The following is an 18,566-nucleotide window of genomic DNA, read 5'->3' on the forward strand; positions in this document are numbered from 1 at the left end:
CCAACCTTCTCACCCTCCAATTGAATATGGAGGATCCTTTACTAGGACAATTTTAATTAATCCTGTCTCATTACACAGGATCAAATCTAAGGTTGCTTGCCCCCTGGTCGGTTCAGTTAGATACTGCTCAAGAAACCCATCCCTAATACACCCAATGAACTCACCCTCAAGGCTGCCCTGCCCAATTTGATTTGTCCAGTTAATATGATAGTTAAAACCCCCCATAATTATAGCTGTTCCCTTATTACAAGCCTCAACTATTTCTTGATTACTACTCCGTCCAGCAGAGTTGCAACTGTTCGGAGGCCTATAGACTATGCCCACTAGTGTTTTTTCCCCTTATTATTCCTTATCTCCACCCAAACTGTTACACTATCCTGATCCTTTGACCAAATATCATTTCTCTGTATTACAGTGATTCCTTCCTTTATTAACATAGCCACCCCACCTTCCCTTCCTTTTTGCCTGTCATTCCTGATTGTTAAAAAACCTGGTATGTTTAATTCCCAGTCATGGTCACCCTGCAGCCATGTTTCTGTAATGGCCACAAGATCATACGATTATGTAGTTATTTGTGCCATTAACTCGTCCATTTTCCTACAAATGCTACGTGCATTCAGATAAAGAACTTTCAAATACGTTTTGTGACACTTAGTTCCTGCTTTTTCCCCTTTTACTTCTTTATCTTTTACTCCATACCTTCTGTCCCTTTCTGACATGCTCTGGTTTTTAATTCCCCCACTGCTACCTAAGTCTATAACCATCTCCGTTGTCATTTTTATTATTTGCTCTCTAGAAACCTCCCCCCCACTAATTAGTTTAAAGCCCTCTCTACAGCCCTAGTTATATGATTCGCCAGGATTCTAGTCCCAGCACTGGCCAAGTGGAGTCCGTCCCAATGGAACAGCTCTCTCCTGTCCCAGTACTGGTGCCAGTGTCCCAAGAAGCAAAACCCATTTTTCCCACACCAGTCTTTGAGCCACGCATTTAACTCTCTAATTGTATTTACCCTAGCCAAATTCGCTCGTGGCTCAGTTAATAATCCAGAGATAATTCCCGTGAAGTCCTGTTTTGTAATTTGACCCCTAGCTGCTTATGCTCCTTTTGACAGAACCTTCTTCCTTGTCCTATCTACCTCGTTTGTACCAACATGGACCACGACAACTGGATCCTCCCCCTCCCATTCCAAGTTTCTTTCCAGCCCAAAAGAGATGTCCTTAACCCTGGCACCGGGCAGGCAACACAGCCTTCGGGGCTCCCACCCTCGACCACAGAGAACCCTACCTATCCCCCTAATGATACTATCCCCTACCACTACAACATTTCTTTTTACTCCCCCCACTTGAATGGCCCCCTGTTCCACGGTGCTGTGGCTAGGTTGCTCATCCTCCCTGCAGTCCCCGCTCCTGCCCTCACAGGGAATAAGTACCTCGAACCTGTTTGACAAGAGCAAGTGCTGCGGCTCCTTCAACACTACCTCCTGGATCCCTGTACCTGCCTCACTCATAGTCGCACCGTCCTGTCCCTGACCACGGGCTACATCTGAATTAATTAATTTCATAGGTGAGACTAACTCCTGAAACATAGAGTCCAGGTACTTCTCCCCCTCCCTGTTTTCTCTCGGTTCCTTCATCTCGCTCATTAATATAGATTGTAAATAGCTGAGGCCCCAACACTGATCCCTGCTTGTAACGTAACCCGCCAGATTTCCCTTCCTTTGAAATGAAGTGCCATGTTACACTTGTTGCGATATTTTGCTTTCTGAAATGTGGCCTTGTGATTGTTATTACCCATTAGGTAAAGACAAATATCTAAACATGATTTTAAATTTGCGCTAAATTTGTGGTAATGAGTGATTACTGAGGATATTTTTTAATATCGGCGAAGATTTTCAGCATGGGTGTGAACTGCACGTCAACTGATTTTAATGGAATTTAGTAATTAGGCATTTACTATTACGCGTGGCAACGGCAGTTTTCTGCCCGAGCAGCCAGTTGGCATTCTAGCCCATTGAAACTCGCTGGAAAAACAGGCAGGGACTTCACAAAATAAATGTCCTTCTTTTCAGATCAGACTGCGAATCTTCCTTTAGATCCTGACAAAAACGTAAGTTCAATTTTTCTCAAATACCAATCATTACGCCTCTTGCTTTGCAAACACCGATGAGCTGGCTCCTGTAGAGAGAGTCGGAAACTTACAGAATAGTGAGCGAGGGAGAGTGAGAGAATGAAAGAACGAGATAGAGAGTGAGTGAGAGAGGAGGAGAAAGACAAGACAGAGAGAAGAACAGATGGACACAGAGATAGAGATCGATACATTTATAGATAGATAGACAGACAGACAGACATACAGATAGATATATAGATAGAAATATATATAGGTAGACAGAGAGGCAGAATGACAGGCAGAACGACAGGCAGAATGAATGACAGACAGACAGAATGACAGAGAACAACAGACAGAGAACGACAGACAGAGTACGACAGACAGAGAAAGACAGACAGAGAAAGACAGACAGACAGAACGACAGACAGGCAGAACGACAGACAGACAGAACCACAGACAGACAGAATGATAGACAGGCAGAACCACAGACAGACAGAACCACAGACAAACAGACAGACAGACAACAAGAAAGACAGGCTGATGCACTATCAATTACTACAAAAGAGAGAGTAACAAACAGGCTTTTATTACCAAAGAACAGAGCATGCCTCTTGTGGTTGCCTGGTATCCAAAAGGGCCGGGGGCTGCCGAGCAGCCACCTTTATACCCAGCCATGAGGGTGGAGCCAGGGGCGGAGTCAGCTGAGGCATGCACAGACAAGTACAACAATATGCAAGAGTGAACAACAGTATTAACAGTGAACAACAATACTAACAACAGTGGTGAACAACAATACTAACAACAGTGGTTTACCACACAGACAAACAGACAGACAGAACGAACAGACAGACAGACAGAATGACCAGGCAAAATGAACAGACAGACAGACAGAACAGACAGACAGAATGAAGAGACAGACGAACGAACGAGAGTCAGAGGTGTGAGAAACAAAAGAGACAGACAGACAGACTCCGAGAGAGACAGACACAGAAACAGAGAGTGAGAGAAAGAGAGAGAGAAAGCTGCAGTGAGACACAGCGATACAGAGAAAGATAAACAGTCAAAGGCAGAAAGCCAGACGGAGAGTAAGATAGCTGAGAGAGAGAGAGAGAGAGAGCGAGGCAGAGGAAGTGAGACAGAGAGAAAAAGATTGATATAGAGAGGCGACGAGAGTTGGAGAGGAGGAAAGAAACTCATTATCTGTATATTATCTACTTCTGCCATTTCTTCATGTTATTCATCGCAGGGAGCGTCTGCTGATGTACCAGAGAGCGACCACCAGGAACTCACCTATGCTACTTTGAATATGGAAGCTCTGAATCAGAAAGAAGCTGCCTTGGCCACTGCTGCGGACAGCATTGTGTATGCCGAAGTGAAAAAGAAATAAAAGTTCTCAACAGCTTTGTTATATGTTACTCACCAAGACCTGTGGAGACAACTGCTTTCTCGGGACGGATGGTGGGAGTAGGGTCGCGATTTTCGTAATTAACGCTTGGAGATTAAGCATTACCGGGGCGAACTGCAGGCTGGGAATTCCGGCAGAGTATTATGCACAACTCCGACAGAACTGGCCAGAGTTCCTTTCCATTAATATCAAAATAGAAAATGAGGTGGTTTCTATTACAGGCGATTTATCCTGCCGGATTTTCAATTTTCTGCTTTGCCCAGAACATGCTTAATGCCCTAGTGGTAAACACAAAAATCTACAACTATATAGCCTCATTATTTTTTAGCTCAGCATGTTTTTTTTAGTAGGTATATAAGATTGCATGCTTTTCACATGCAAGTAGTTACATGTAGCAACATGTTTTATACTAATTGCTTCAATCATAACATGGAATGTATGTTGTGAGGATGATGTATGGAGGCACCAAGGGGATACACACAGGCGAATGAGTGGGCAGGAATATGGCAAATGCAATATAACGTGGAAATTTGTGAAGCTATTCCTTATGGTAGGAAAATAGAAAAGCAGAGTGTTTTTTAAATGGTGGGAGATTGGGAAATGTGGGTGTCCTTGTACAATAATCACTGCAAGTCAACATGCAGGTACAGCAAGCAATTAGGAAAGCTAATTGTATGAGGGCCTTTATTACAAGAGGATTTGAGTACAAGTGTAAAGACGTCTTACTGCAATTATATAGGGCCCCGGTGAGACCACACCTGGAGTATTGTGTACAGTGTTGGTCTCCTTCCAGGAGGAATGATATACTTCCCTTAGAGAGGGTGTAACAGAGTTTCACCAGGCTGTTTCCAGGGATGGGGGGATTGTCCTATGATGAGAGATTGAGTAGATTCGTCCTATATTCTCTAGAGTTTAGGAAAAATGAAAGGTGATCTAACTGAAGCATACAAATTTCTTACAGGACTTGACATGGTTGATGCAGGGAGCAGGTTTCCCCTGGCTGGCGAGTCTACAACCAGGGGTCACAGTCTCAGAATAAGGGGTCGGCCATTTTCGACTGAGATGAGGAGACATTTCTTCACTCAGGAAGTGGTGAATCTTTGGAATTCGCTAACCCAGACGGCTGTGGAGGCTCAGTCTTTGAGTATATTCAAGAGAGAGATCGATAGATTTTTGAATATTAAGGGAATCAAGTGATATGGGGATAGTTCAGGAAAGTGGAGGTAAGGTATAAGATCAGCCATGCTTTTATTGAATGGCAGAGCAGGCTCGAAGGGCCAAATGTCCTACTCCTGCTCCTATTCCTTTTGTTCTAATGCTGTGGGCATCTCTTATCATATGTGACATTTACGATGGGAAACAGTTGATTAAAAAAGTTTGAAAGCAATGTTTTCATGTTGATTTGCATAAAGCTGGGACAATAAAAAATATTTACGCTTGAAAATGCCTATTTATTAGATATAGGAAGGATATACATTTGTAGAAGTGTCCTCGGGACCGAGAACATTTTAAGGATTCGGCCATCAGTAGTCTATTTCCTGGGGCAATAAACTATTTACCGTTTTAAATTATCGAATCAGTCATATCCCCTCTAATCAATTACTGACAACAAAATTAATCTGTTGCTCAGAGAACGTGCCTCTTAACCAATTCTGGATATCAATGATAATACATTTTCAACAATGTAGTCATTCATGGGTTAATTAAGATATGAGAGAGCGAGAAAGAGACAGGGAGAGATTTACCAAAATGCATTACAGGGTGTATTGCTCTGAGAAGGGCACAATGTACTTCGGATTAACTGAATTGCTTGCTGCAGTTTTTTGGAATAATGCAGTGGCTCATTATCGGAGATGAGTGATGTGTGAAATGATGTGTTAAATATCTACAGGTGTTCAACATATCTTCCTCTTAAATACCTCACTGGCTGCATATAGTTTTCAATAAGTGAAGCAAACAGTTTATCAAATCTGTAACATGAATAATTTAGCGAGTAAACTTATTGTTGTCTTGAAGGTTTCTTTTGATTTTTCAAAGTCAGATTTAATTAAATATGCAAATACAATAAGATGACGTCAGTATTGTATTAACATAATATAGTATAGAAAAATTGTAGACTTGGAAGATAAGTGTCAAATTCAATTAAAAATAATTAAATGTGATGTGATGCATTGATAGAAATGTCACCTATTCGGTAGAATATAAGAACCTGTATGCGGAGGAAAGTACAATGAACTAGTGATAAACGTGAACATATAATTAAATGCAGCATCACAAATCACTGCTGATGGTACTGACTTATCAACCTGGATGTCATGTTCTCGCTGTTAAGTCCGTGAATGATTGAGACACGGACCAGCAGAAGTGAACAAAATAAGTCTTTACTGGTGGAAGTCGATAGTGAAACTAAACAAACAGAGGCTCTCTAGCGCCTTTTATACAGGGGTGTTCACTGCCGGTACTGCAGTCTGAGACCAGTTATTCTCTTAAAGGTACATGCACAACAATTCCTCCCCTTTTAGATAAACAGTACATAACATTCATTTAACAAATAAATGATAACTAATTACAGTCACAATTACTGTTGCTAGATACATAGGTTAAGTTTAAGCAATTATAAGTTCAGTCTTTGAGGAGGCTTCCTGATTCTGTCTGCATAACGCCTCTTTGGGGTGTCAGGTTCTTCTGGCAATGTTGAGTCGGAATCAATGTCGTTGTTTGGTTCATCTGCTTCCAATATTACCAGTTCTGCGGTAGCTGCAATTTGAACGGCGATTTCATTACCAGGTGTATCAGATCGTGATGTGGAGTTGACGTTTTCCAGTGACTCTAGAATCTGGTCAGCATGGCGTCTACAATGCTCTCCCCAACGTCCACGGTATACATGAGAGGTCCTTGTCATGTACAAATCGTTCCTGGCTGCCATTTCTCAGTGCGGTAGTCCCGGGCCAAAACTGGTTGACCTATCTTAAAACTCCTGGTCGGCCTTTCATTCATATTCTGAAACTGCCTGTTCTCCACATCTCTTCGGACGTTTGGCTTAACCAAATCCAAGTGCCATCGTAGTCTTTGATTGAAGAACATCATGGCTGGAGTTTGGTTGGTAACCACATGTGTCGCATTCCGGTAGGTAAACAAGAAGTTGTCCACCTTGTGTTGTAGGGGTATATCTTCATTACACATTGCCTTGATAGCCTTCTTGAATGTTTGGACAAACCTCTCGGCCAATCCATTAGTGGCTGGATGATATGGGGCAGATGTGTAATGCTTAACACCATTGTTCTTTAAGAACCTCCGGAACTCTTCAGACACAAACTGTGGTCCATTGTCAGAGCAAATCTGTTCAGGCAGCCCATTCCTGGCGAATATGGTTCGTAAAACTGTGATAGTTTTTTCTGTGGTGGTTGAGGACATTTTTATTACCTCTGGCCACTTTGAATGTGCATCCACTGCAATTAAAAACATCGAGTCCATGAAGGGACCAGCAAAATCAATGTGCACCCTTTGCCATGGAGATGAGGGCCACTCCCATGGATGCAGAGGAGCTTGTGGTGGGGCGTTTTGGACCTTCTGGCATCCTGCACAGCTCTTGGTCATCTCTTCGATTTCTCTATTGATTCCCGGCCACCACACAAACGCTCTGGCTAAGCTCTTCATTTTTACCCCACCCAGATGACCCTCATGAAGCTCATTGAGCACTCTATCCATCAACTTAGGTGGAATTACTACTCTGGATCCACACATCAAGGTTCCTCTGCACACTGACAGCTGTTCTCTTCTCGGCGAGAATACTGGCAGCAGTGGTTCGCCATGTGCTGGCCATCCCTTCACCATTAAATCATAGACCCGTGATAGTGTCGGGTCATTCCGTGTTTCCTTTTCTATATTTGCATTCGTCACAGGGAGACATTCGACTATGGTCGAGTGGAATAACTCCATTGGATCCACTGCAAGGTCTTCTTCTTCCACCATCGGCAACGGTAGACGTGACAATCCATCAGCATTTCCATGCTGTTTAGTTCCTTTGTACTCGATGTCATATTGGTGTGCCCCTAGGAAAAGGGACCATCTCTGCATCCGTTGTGCTGTCATTATCGGTTCACAATTCTGAGGGTTGAAAATGGAGACAAGAGGTTGATGATCGGTTAGAAGAGTAAATTTTTGACCGTGCAAATAATGACTGAACTTCTTCACCCCCACACTAGGCTGAGGGCCTCTCTGTCAATCTGGGCGTAGTTACGCTCGGCAGAAGTTAACGAGCGTGATGCAAAAACTATCAGCCTCTCCAAACCATCAAGGAATTTATGTGACAGTACCGCCCCAATGCTGTAGGGAGACGCATCACACGCCAGCCTGATTGGCAGTGCTGGGTTGTAGTGAGCCAATACTTCCTTTGAAGTGATTAAGTCCTTACTCTTTTGAAAAGCATGCTTACAATCATCGCTCCATTTCCATGCTACCCCCGTTCGTAGCAGGGCGTTCAGTGGGTGCAGAATTGTCGACAAATTCGGCAAAAACTTATGATAGTAATTCACCAACCCGAGGAATGACCTCAGTTGCGACACATTTTCAGGCGCTGGGGCCTTAACAACCGCTTCAATTTTGTCAGGGGACTTATGTAACCCATCTTCATCAATCACGTGGCCACAATACGATATCTGTTTCTTACAAAATTCGCACTTGGGGCGATTGGCTCGCAGCCCATGTTCCCTTAGTCTAGTGAGCACCTGTTCTAGGTTGTTAAGGTGTTCACTGTCATCTTCACCTGTTACAAGGATGTCGTCCAAGTAACACTGAGTCCCCGGAATCCCTTGCAGGACTTGTTCCATCGCTCTTTGCCATATCGCCGGAGCCGATGCTACTCCGAATACCAATCGATGATACTGGTAAAGACCTTTGTGAGTGTTTATCGTGAGATACTTCCTAGAGGACTCTTCAACCTCCATCTGCAAATATGCTTGTGCTAGGTCAATTTTTGTAAAACGCTTCCCTCCAGACAGTGAGGCGAAGATGTCTTCTATCCTTGGATGTCTTCTATACTGTGTGAAGGACAGGGTTCACCATCACCTTGAAATCCCCACAGATGCGAATCTTCCTTGGCTCTCCGGACTTATTGCTTAACATTATCTTCATGACAGGAACGATGGGTGTCGCCCACTCACTCCAGTCGACCTCAGACAACACGCCCACCTTCTCCAGATTCTCCAGCTCTGCCTCGACGGCTGGGCGAATTGCATATGGTACCGGTCTCGCTTTGAAAAACTTGGGAACTGCATTCTCTTCTATTTTTATCGAGGCGGTTACGCCTTTAAGCATGCCCAGTTCTTGTTGAAATACCTCTTTGGCGTTAGCTAAGATTGTTGACAATCGTCCAGGAGTGATGTCTTCACCTTTTTTATCATCCACCGCCAGTGCATGAATGGAATGCCAATCTAAGTTTATCTTCCTGATCCATTCCCGTCCCAATAACGGTGGTCCACTATTTGGCAGTAATTTCCGTATTTTCTTGCCATTGTATTCGACAGGCACTCTTATTTTTCCCCTGGGGTATACTTTTTGCCCCGTATACGTCGTCAAGACGATGGATGTCTCTCTCAAGGTTATATGTGAAAATAGCCGCTCGTAGTCTCGTTGATTCATGACGGTTAGCACTAATCCTGTATCCAATTCCATTTTAACTTGGGACCCTGCTATCGTGAGAGTGACCCAAATGGTTCGGTGATCCTCTTTTGCGATTACATTGTGAAGTTTGAGAGAGCTTAGTCTCCTGTTTCCGGATTCACTATCGCTCATCTGGTCTTCGGAACTACTCTCCGTCATCTTTTGTACTTTCTTGTACGGTTCCTAAGTAGCCTTTTCGTTGTCGCTGCTCTTCTTCCCAGACCTACAAACTCATGCAATGTGTCCAATCTTCCCGCATTGTCTGCATATTTTGTCTTTGGACCAGCAGGCCTTCTGGTCATGGTTAGTTCTGCTGCAGCGATAACATTTTGCAAATCCCCGTGTCATTTCGTGGATGCCGTATTCCTGTGGTTTTTGTTGAATTTCTGCAGCTACCCTGGCTGCTGCTTCATACGATACTGCCACGCTGAAAGCCTTATCTAGCGTCAGCTCTTTTTCTGTGAGTAACTTCTTCTGTGTTCCTTCACTCAGGAGTCCACAGACAAATTTGTCCCGTAGGGTATCTGCCAGTCCTGCTCTGAAATGGCAGTGCTTTGATAGCTTGCGTAGTTCCGTAAGACACTCAGCATTGCTCTCATCTTTGTGCTGAGTTCTCCTGTGGAATTTAAATCTTTCTGCTATCAACAGCCATGCAGGGTTTAAGTGTTCCTGTAGGACAGCAACAATTTCGTTAAAACTCTGATTGAAGTTTTCGAGGGGGTGACTAGGGGGGTGGATGAGGGAAATGCTGTGGATGTGGTTTACATGGACTTCAGTAAAGCTTTTGACAAAGTCCCGCATAGGAGACTTGTCAAGAAGGTAAGAGCCCATGGGATCCAGGGTGCCTTGGCTCGTTGGATCCTAAACTGGCTGAGTGGCAGGAGGCAGAGGGTGATGGTCGAAGGTTGCTTTTGTGACTGGAAGCCTGTGTCCTATGGGGTACCTCAGGGAACGGTGCTGGGTCCCTTGTTGTTTGTGATCTACATGAATGATTTGGATGAGAATGTGAAAGGTATGATCAGTAAGTTCGCAGATGACACGAAAATTGGTGGGGTGGTAAATTGCGAGGAGGAAAGCCTCAGGCTACAGGATGAATTAAACGGGTTGGTCAGATGGGCGGAAAAGTGGCAAATGGAATTTAACCCTGAAAAGTGCGAGGTGATGCATTTTGGACGGACAAATAAGGCAAGGCAATACACAATGAGTGGTAGGACCCTAGGAAGTACAGAGGGTCAGAGGAACCTTGGTGTACATGTACATAGATCCCTGAAGGCAGCGGAACAGGTAGATAAGGTGGTTAAAAAGGCATATGGGATACTTGTCTTCATTAGCCGAGGCATAGAATATAAGAGCAGGGAGGTTATGATGGAGCTGTACAAAACGCTGGTGAGGCCACAGCTGGGGTACTGTGTGCAGTTCTGGTCGCCTCACTATAGGAAGGATGTGATTGCCTTGGAGAAGGTGCAGAGAAGATTCACCAGGATGCTGCCTGGGATGGAGCGCCTCAGCTATGAAGAAAGACTAAACAGGCTGGGGTTGTTTTCCTTGGAGCAAAGAAGGCTGAGGGGGGACCTGATTGAGGTGTACAAAATGATGAGGGGCATAGATAGGGCAGACAAAGAGGAACTTTTCCCCTTAGTAGGGGGGTCAATAACAAGGGGGCATAGATTCAGGGTAAGGGGCAGGAGATTTAGAGGGGATTTGAGGAGGAACTTTTTCACCCAGAGGGTGGTTGGAATGTGGAACTCAATGCCTAAAAGGGTGGTAGAGGCAGGAACCCTCACAACATTCAAGAAGCATTTGGATGAGCACTTGAAATGCCATTGCATACAAGGCTATGGACCAAATGCTGGAAAATGGGATTAGACTGGACAGGGATGGATGGGCGGTGCAGACACGATGGGCCAAAGGGCCTCTTTCTGTGCTGTAAAACTCTATGACTCTATGAGTCTATGACTCTTCGCCTTCGGTTTGGCTGGAGTAATCAGGTCCCACAATAGGCCGTACATTCTAGCGCCCATTAAGGTTAGCAATATCAATGCCTTTTTCCCCTCGGCTATATCGTTTGCCTCGAAATATACCTCGACTCTTTCCACATACGTGGTCCAGTCCTCTAATGTATTATCAAAAGCAATGATACAGCCAGTCTTCGGCATCTTGCAAATCTAAAATGGTGCCTCTTGCGCTTTGCCTTCTTCCCCGATTTAACAAAATGGCGCCTCCCGCGCTTTGCCTTCTTCCCCGATTTAACAAAATGGCGCCTCCCGCACTTTGCCTTCTTCCCCGCTGTTGTTAGCGCTGCTTTCCACGGTTTCTTGCGCGTATTCTTTTTTGTTTATTATTTTCCCGTCGTGGAGCGGACCCTCTGGGACACTTCCCTCCCTCTTAGGTCCAAACGCTGCCCGGCTTCGAAACACCAGCTGCGCCCTGTATGCTCCACCCTCTCTCTCTTTGCTTCCCGACTCGCTGCCCGGCCCCGTTGAAAAGCCACCCGATTGAGCTTCAGCCCGCCGCAGCCCAGGAAGGATCAGAGCACTACCTGCCACCAGCCCGATTAGCTGGGAAACCACGGACCGAGGAACCCAGCCTGGCTCTGGTCAGTCTCTCCTGCAAATTTTTAAACCGATGATTGACGGTCGACGCCCGTTTCTCGAGTTTCCATGGACTCTATTTTTTTTCTTTTTGGCTCCGACCTTCAACAACATCGTCGGAGGTGCTGCCGAGTTGCAGGCAAGTTCGTTTCTTACTCGTCGCCAGTGTTAAGTCCGTGAATGATTGAGACACGGATCAGCAGGAGTGAACAAAATAAGTCTTTACTGGTGGAAGTCGATAGTGAAACTAAACAAACAGAGGCTCTCTAGCGCCTTTTATACAGGGGTGGTCACTGCCGGTACTGCAGTCTGAGACCAGTTATTCTCTTAAAGGTACATACACAACACTCGCCACTGCTATTGTTTCGTCAGCAACTGCAAAAGTAATCATCAAAGCTGCTGGATTGTTGAAAAAATCCAACTGGTTAACTACTGTCGTTGGGGGAAGGAATTCTTCCCACCCACCCCAATCAAGTCTAGTCCCAAAAAATAAACACGGAATCCCCATCGATAGATCACAAGAGCCTATCAGTAATGAGGCAATAATCCGATTATAGGAATGCAATTAATCACAGCCCAATTAACCAGCAAAACACCCAAATCACATCGCTAATTCAGCTATCATATGTGAGCGGGTGTCCGCGGGGCTTCATAGAGGCAAAGAGTACAAAAACAACTCACCATTCACGACTGGGCGCTGGAGGACTGCAAAGTGTTATCCTGATCCGTTGGATGTGGGCTCGCTGGGCTCCATGTGAAGCATGCTGCATCCACTGTTTAAGGTCAATATTATCCTGTGTTGCAGCGTCAATTGATTGTCACCTCATGTTCAGGCACGCGTGACGCTGCCCCTCACACCATCTTCGACACTCGTTATTAAACCAGGTTTGTTGCTCTGGCTGGAGGGCATTGGAGGAGTGACGGCTATGGTGGGACATGAGGCAACAGATTGTGCTGGAACACCTCATGGTTTCCCCATTCTGAGCTGCTGGCTCTGTTCAGAACCTGTCCCATTCAAAAAGGTGATAGTGCCTCACGACACGCTGCTGGCTGACCTCAGTGCAAAAACGTGAATTAAACTTCACGAGAAATGTGAGGTTGTTACCTTTGACAAAACGATCATGGACTGGTGCATCTGTTTCAGGGATATTGTAGAGGACGAGGTCAAGTCACCCATTTCCTCGTGTTGCTTATCTCACTGACATCAATGTACTTCAGGACTCTGTCAGCTTGGTTGGTGACGGATGTATGAGCCACACATGCTAATGGACAATCAAGTCACCCCACCAGAGGACATTCTTTGTCCTTGCTCAACTCAGAGCTGGCGTCCAACTTGGAGGAATATTGATCCATCAGCTGATGGAAGGCAGTAGGTGGTAATGAACAGGTTATTTCCTTTCCTATGTTTGACCTGAAATCATGAGACTTCATGGGGTTGGAGTCAATGTTGATGACTCCGAGGGGATCTCCACACAACTGTATTTTACAGTGCCCCCTTCTCTGGTGCGTCTGTCCTGTCGGGGGAAAGGACATAACCAAGGATGTTGAGGAAGGAATCTGGGACGTTGGCTGAAGGTGCGATTCTGTAAGTATCACAAAATCAGACTGATAACTGACTATGTTTAGAGACAGCTCTCACACCTTTGGCATCAGGTAGTGAGGAGGCCTTTGCAGGGTCAGACTGGGCTGGGTATGCCCATGGTAGTGTCTTGCTGTGATGCGTGTCGCAGAGGAGGGATGCATCATGTACAGTTATTTGTTTTCCTTTCCAGTGGATTGGTACAATGGCGTTGTTTGCTGTGCGGCTTCAGATTGAAGGTCAGAAACAACTACATCGATGGAGTTACATGTAGGCCATACCGGGAATGGACAGCTAGCTTCCCTCCTTAATGAACATTGGGCAGTCTTGCGGACTTTAGCAAACATGTGTCTGAATTAGGGAACATACTTTGAAAGGAATTAAAATCTAAGAACTAACCTCAGCGAAATATTAACTAAACTTACATAGATTTAATAGCACAGAAATAGACCATTCGCTCCAAATGGTCTCTGGAAGTGCTTATGATCCGCACGAAGCTCCTCCCACCCGACTTCATCTAACTCTATCAGCATATCCTTCAAATCCTTCCTCTCTCATGTACTTCTCCAGCCTCCCCTTAAATGCAACTATGCTATTCGTTTCAACTACTCTATGTGGCAGTAAGTTGAAAGTCTGCAGGAAAATATCCAAGTGATCTCAAAAAACAACGGGGTTCAAGAACGAACACGCAACAAGAGACATCTTGTGTTTGTCCAGCACGGTAACTGTTGGCACTGCGAGCTAGACTCTGTTCATGAGCTCATTCGTTCTTTCTCATAAAGGACGACATGAATCTTATCATTCATGTGAAAATGACTGATGTAATAATACTGGGCGGCCTGCTGGTGGCGCTGTCCAGGGAGTGTATACATACTCGGGCATGGGCCCAGCTTGCTCAGGACATTCTTTAACAGGGACTAGTGAAGGACCCAACCAAATCTCCATGTTGAAAAACAATTGATTAAAGCCTTGTTTAATACTCAGACCAACTGTCTAGTAGTTTTCTGACGTCAAAGGACATGTGTTCAACTTCAGCAACCATGACTTCATCATTTAGTTCTAAAAGAAAAACAGCAAGGCATTATATAGACGCTTGCACTTCGTAAACCGTCCTAAGGTGCTTCACAGGAGCGTTATCAAACAAAAATTGACACCGAGCCACATGAGGTGATATTAGGACAGATGATCAAAAATCTTGCTCAAATAGATAGGTTATAAAGAGCGTCTTCAAGGGTGGTAGAGAGGCAGAGAGGTTTAGGTAGGGAATTCCAGAGCTTAGAGCCCAGGCAGCTGAAGGCACGGCCACCAATGGTGGAGCGATTAAAAGCAGGGCTGCTCAAGAGGCCAGAATTAGTGGAGCACATATATGTCCGGGGGTTGTGGGGCTGAAGCAGATTACAAAGATTGATATAGGCGAGGCAATTGAGGGATTCCAAAAATAGGATGAGAATTTTTAAATCGATGTCTTGCTTAAGCGGGAACCAATGTAAGTCAGCGAGCACAGAGGTGAACGTGACTTGGTGTGAGTCAGGAGACAGGCCGAATGACCTCAAGTTTACAGAGGGTAGAACGTGGCAGGTTGGCCAGCAGTGCGTTGGAATAATCACGTCTAGAGGTAACAGAGTTTATTGCTTCTTCCTGTTATTCAGTGAGCAACAACCCCATAAATATTAACATTAAAATTCATTCTTTGTGATGAACGTTTAGAACTGGAAGCTGTTTCTGTTTTAGAGTCAGAGAGTCACAGAGTCGCAGAGTCATAGAGTTATACAGCACTGAAAGAGGCCCTTCAGCCAATCGTGTCCGCACCGGCCATCAAGCCCAGTCTATTCTAATCCCATTTTCCAGCACTTGGTCCGTAGCCTTGTATGCTATGGCGTTTCAAGTGCTCATCTAAATGCTTCTTGAACTTTGTGAGGGTTCTTGCCTCTACCACGCTTTCAGGCAGTGAGTTTTGTGGTGTATGTAACCTGTACCACCTTAAGAGACTACCTTAAGGTGATGAACTACTTTCTGATGGCTCCTTTATATTGTAGTACCGGTGGTGACCACACCGGTATATAAACTCTGTGGAGCAGTTTGTAATCCAGTTCAGCCCTGACCTTCAGTTAGTAAAGACCTGTTGAAGATTTCCTGTTGTCTGTGTCCACTTATTTAAAATAAGTACATCTGGGAAACACAGACTCAACAAGTTTCAGAGTCCAACCACCCTCTGGGGGAAAAAGTTTTTCCTCAAATCCCCTCTAAACTTCCTGCCCCTTACCTTGAAACTATGCCCCTTGGTTATTGACCCCTCTACTAAGGGGAAAAGTTCCTTTCTATCTACCCTGTCTATGACACTCATAATTTTGTACACCTCAATCAGGTCCCCCCCTCAGGCTTTTCTGCTCTAAGGAAAACAACCCCAGCCTGTCCAGTCTCTCTTCATAGCTGAAGCGCTCCAGGCCAGGTAACATCCTGGTGAATCTCCTCTGCACCCTCTCCAATGCAGTCACATCCACCCAATAGTATGGCGATCAGAACTGCACACAGTATTCCAGCTGCGGCCTAACCAGCGTTCCGTACAGCTCCATCATAACTTCCCTGCTCTTATATTCTATACCTCGGCTAATGAAGGCAGGTATACCATATGCCTTCTTAACCACCGTATCTACCTGTCCTGCTGCCTTTCGGGATCTATGTACAGTACTTGCACACCAAGGTCCTTCTGATCCTCTCTCCTTCCTAGGGTCCTACCATTCATCGTGTATTCCCTTGCCTTGTTAGTCCTCACAAAATGCATCACCTCACACTTTTCAGGGTTACATTCCATTGCCACTGTTCTGCCTATCTAACCATCCAGTCTATATCGTGCTGTATGCTGAGGCTTCCGTCCTTGCTATTTACCACTCCACCAATTTATGTGTCATCTGTGAACTTACTGATCATGCCTCCTCCATTCATATATATTCATTAAGGTACACTACAAACAACAAAGGAAAAAGCACCGATCCCTGCGGCACACTGGACACAGACTTCCAGTCACAAAAACAACCTTCGGCAATCACCCTCTGCCTCCTGCCACTAAGCCAATTTTGGATCCAATGTGCCAAATTGCCCTGGATCCAATGGGCTCTTACCTTCCTGAACAGGCTCCCATGTGGGAGTTTGTCAAAAGCCTTATTGAAGTCCCTGTAGACTACATCAACTGCACTACCCTCATCCACACACCTAGTCAACCTCTCAAAAAATTCCATCAGATTGGTTAGACATGATCTCCCCCTGACAAAGCCATGCTGACTATTCCTGATTAATCCTTGCCTCTCCAAGTGGAGACTAATTCAGTCCCTCAAAATTGTTTCCAATAGTTTCCCTACCACTGATTTTAGGTTCACTGGCCTGTAATTCCCTGGATTATCCCTACTACCCTTCTTGAATAATGGTACTATGTTAGCTGTTCTCCAGTCATCTGGCTCCTCCCCTGTGGCCAGAGAGTTTCTGAAAATTTGTGTCAGAGCCCCTGCAATCTCCTGCCTTGCCTCACACAGCAGCCTGGGATACATCTCGTCCGGGCTGGGAATTTATCCACTTTTAAGACCGCTAAAACTGCTACCACCTCCTCCATCTCAATAAAAATTTGTTCAAGTCTATCACAATCCCCCTGCCTGATTTCTATGCCTAAATCGTCCACCTCCATAATGAACACAGATGCAAAGTATTCATTTAAAACCTCACCTACATCTTCTGACTCTACACACAGTTTGCCACTTTGATCCCTAATAGGCCCTACTCTTTCCCTTATTATGCTCTTGCCCTTAATATACTTATAAAACACCTTGGGATTTTCCATTATTTTGCCCGCCAGTGTTTTTTCATTCCCCCTCTTTGCTCTCCTAATTTCTTTTTAAATACCCCCCTGCACTTTCTATACTCCTCTAGGGCTTCCACTGTTTTTAGTCCTTTGTATCTGCCAAAAGCCTCCCTCTCTTTCCCAATCTATAAGTTATGCACAGCTTAACTTAGAAACAATAAACCTGATACAGAATTCACTCGAAATCAAAGGCAATTTATTTGTGAAATTATGAGACATGGCACACAGCTGAGATTATATATATGAATTCACATTCAAATTTCCATCCATAGAAACAATTCACAATAAATTCAATTTATTTAGCAACTGTCACGGGCCCAGGGAACGACTGATTGCTGCCAATTAAAATGATTTTGAAATGTGGTCACAGTAGTACCGTGGGGAAACGTGGCTGCCAATTTCCTCACAGTAAGGTCCCATAAACAGCAATGAGATAAATGATTCGATTATCAGTTTGAGGGCTGTTTGTTAACAGATCAATATCACCAGAATAGCCGGGGAGAAATGCCCTGCTCTTCTTTAACTAGTGCAGTGAGACCTGTCACCTCCTTGTGAGAGAGTGAACAGGACTTTGGTTCACCTCTCATCAGGAAGACAGCATCTCACGAAGTGCATCCCTCAAGTGCCAGGCTACATTATGTGCACAAGTGTGAGCCAGAGTTCTGCCAATGAGCCCAGGCTGACACTTCAGAGCAATACTGAGGTTATCGCAAAACAGAATAATAAGCTCAGGCCAGTATCAATATAATCATGCAAACTATTGAGTACAACCACTTGAAGACATATTAGTTAAACTCTAATTACCAAGTGCATAACAACATGAATTGTTCCTGGGATGAGACAGGAATGAGGATCTGAAAGGCAGATGCAAGAAATGAAAGCAGCCAATTGAACCTTAATCCTGCAGATTTTCAGCGCTTCTGAGATTGTTGTTCACTACAAGAGTGTAGTTACGGTAGAGTTTCTCAGAAAACGCATCAATGAATTGGCAGAGATGAGGCATATCGTAAGCACCAGTCCGCCCTGATAGTTCAAGTACACTCCAATCTTCCTAGGCTTCACTTTTAGCTTGAGGCTGAAGAATGTGCCCTAGTTCATTTGTATTCCTCATCCACAACAATCAGTAATCAGTCTGAAAGAAAGACTTGCATTTATATAGCGCCTTTCACGACCTAACGTCTCAATGCACTTGACAGCAAATGGAGAACTATTGGAGTGTAGTCACTATTGTAATGTTTGAAACGCGGCAGCCAATTTGCACCCAGCAAGGTCCCACAAACAGTAATGTGATACTGACCAGATAATGTTTTTTTGTCATGTTAATTGAAGGATAATCATTGGCCAGGACACCGGCAAAAACTGCCCAGCTCTTCT

The 18,566-nt window shown here is 44.7% G+C and overlaps 1 protein-coding gene across 1 annotated transcript in view; it reads left to right on the forward strand.

Moving 5' to 3' along the window:
* LOC147085080 (T-cell-interacting, activating receptor on myeloid cells protein 1-like) overlaps window positions 1–3,493 on the forward strand; it is a 31,700-nt gene extending 28,207 nt beyond the window's left edge. Inside the window, exons 7-8 of the mRNA XM_085979425.1 lie at window positions 2,069–2,106; window positions 3,353–3,493. Of these exons, the coding sequence (XP_085835551.1) occupies window positions 2,069–2,106; window positions 3,353–3,493 (179 nt within the window). The remainder of the gene's footprint in view (window positions 1–2,068; window positions 2,107–3,352) is intronic.
* The last annotated feature ends 15,073 nt before the right edge of the window (window positions 3,494–18,566 follow it).

The sequence above is a fragment of the Somniosus microcephalus genome, unplaced genomic scaffold, assembly GCF_052327205.1.
Source record: "Somniosus microcephalus isolate GS21.2 unplaced genomic scaffold, FLI_Smic_1.0 unresolved_chr9, whole genome shotgun sequence".
Classification (NCBI taxonomy): domain Eukaryota; kingdom Metazoa; phylum Chordata; class Chondrichthyes; order Squaliformes; family Somniosidae; genus Somniosus; species Somniosus microcephalus.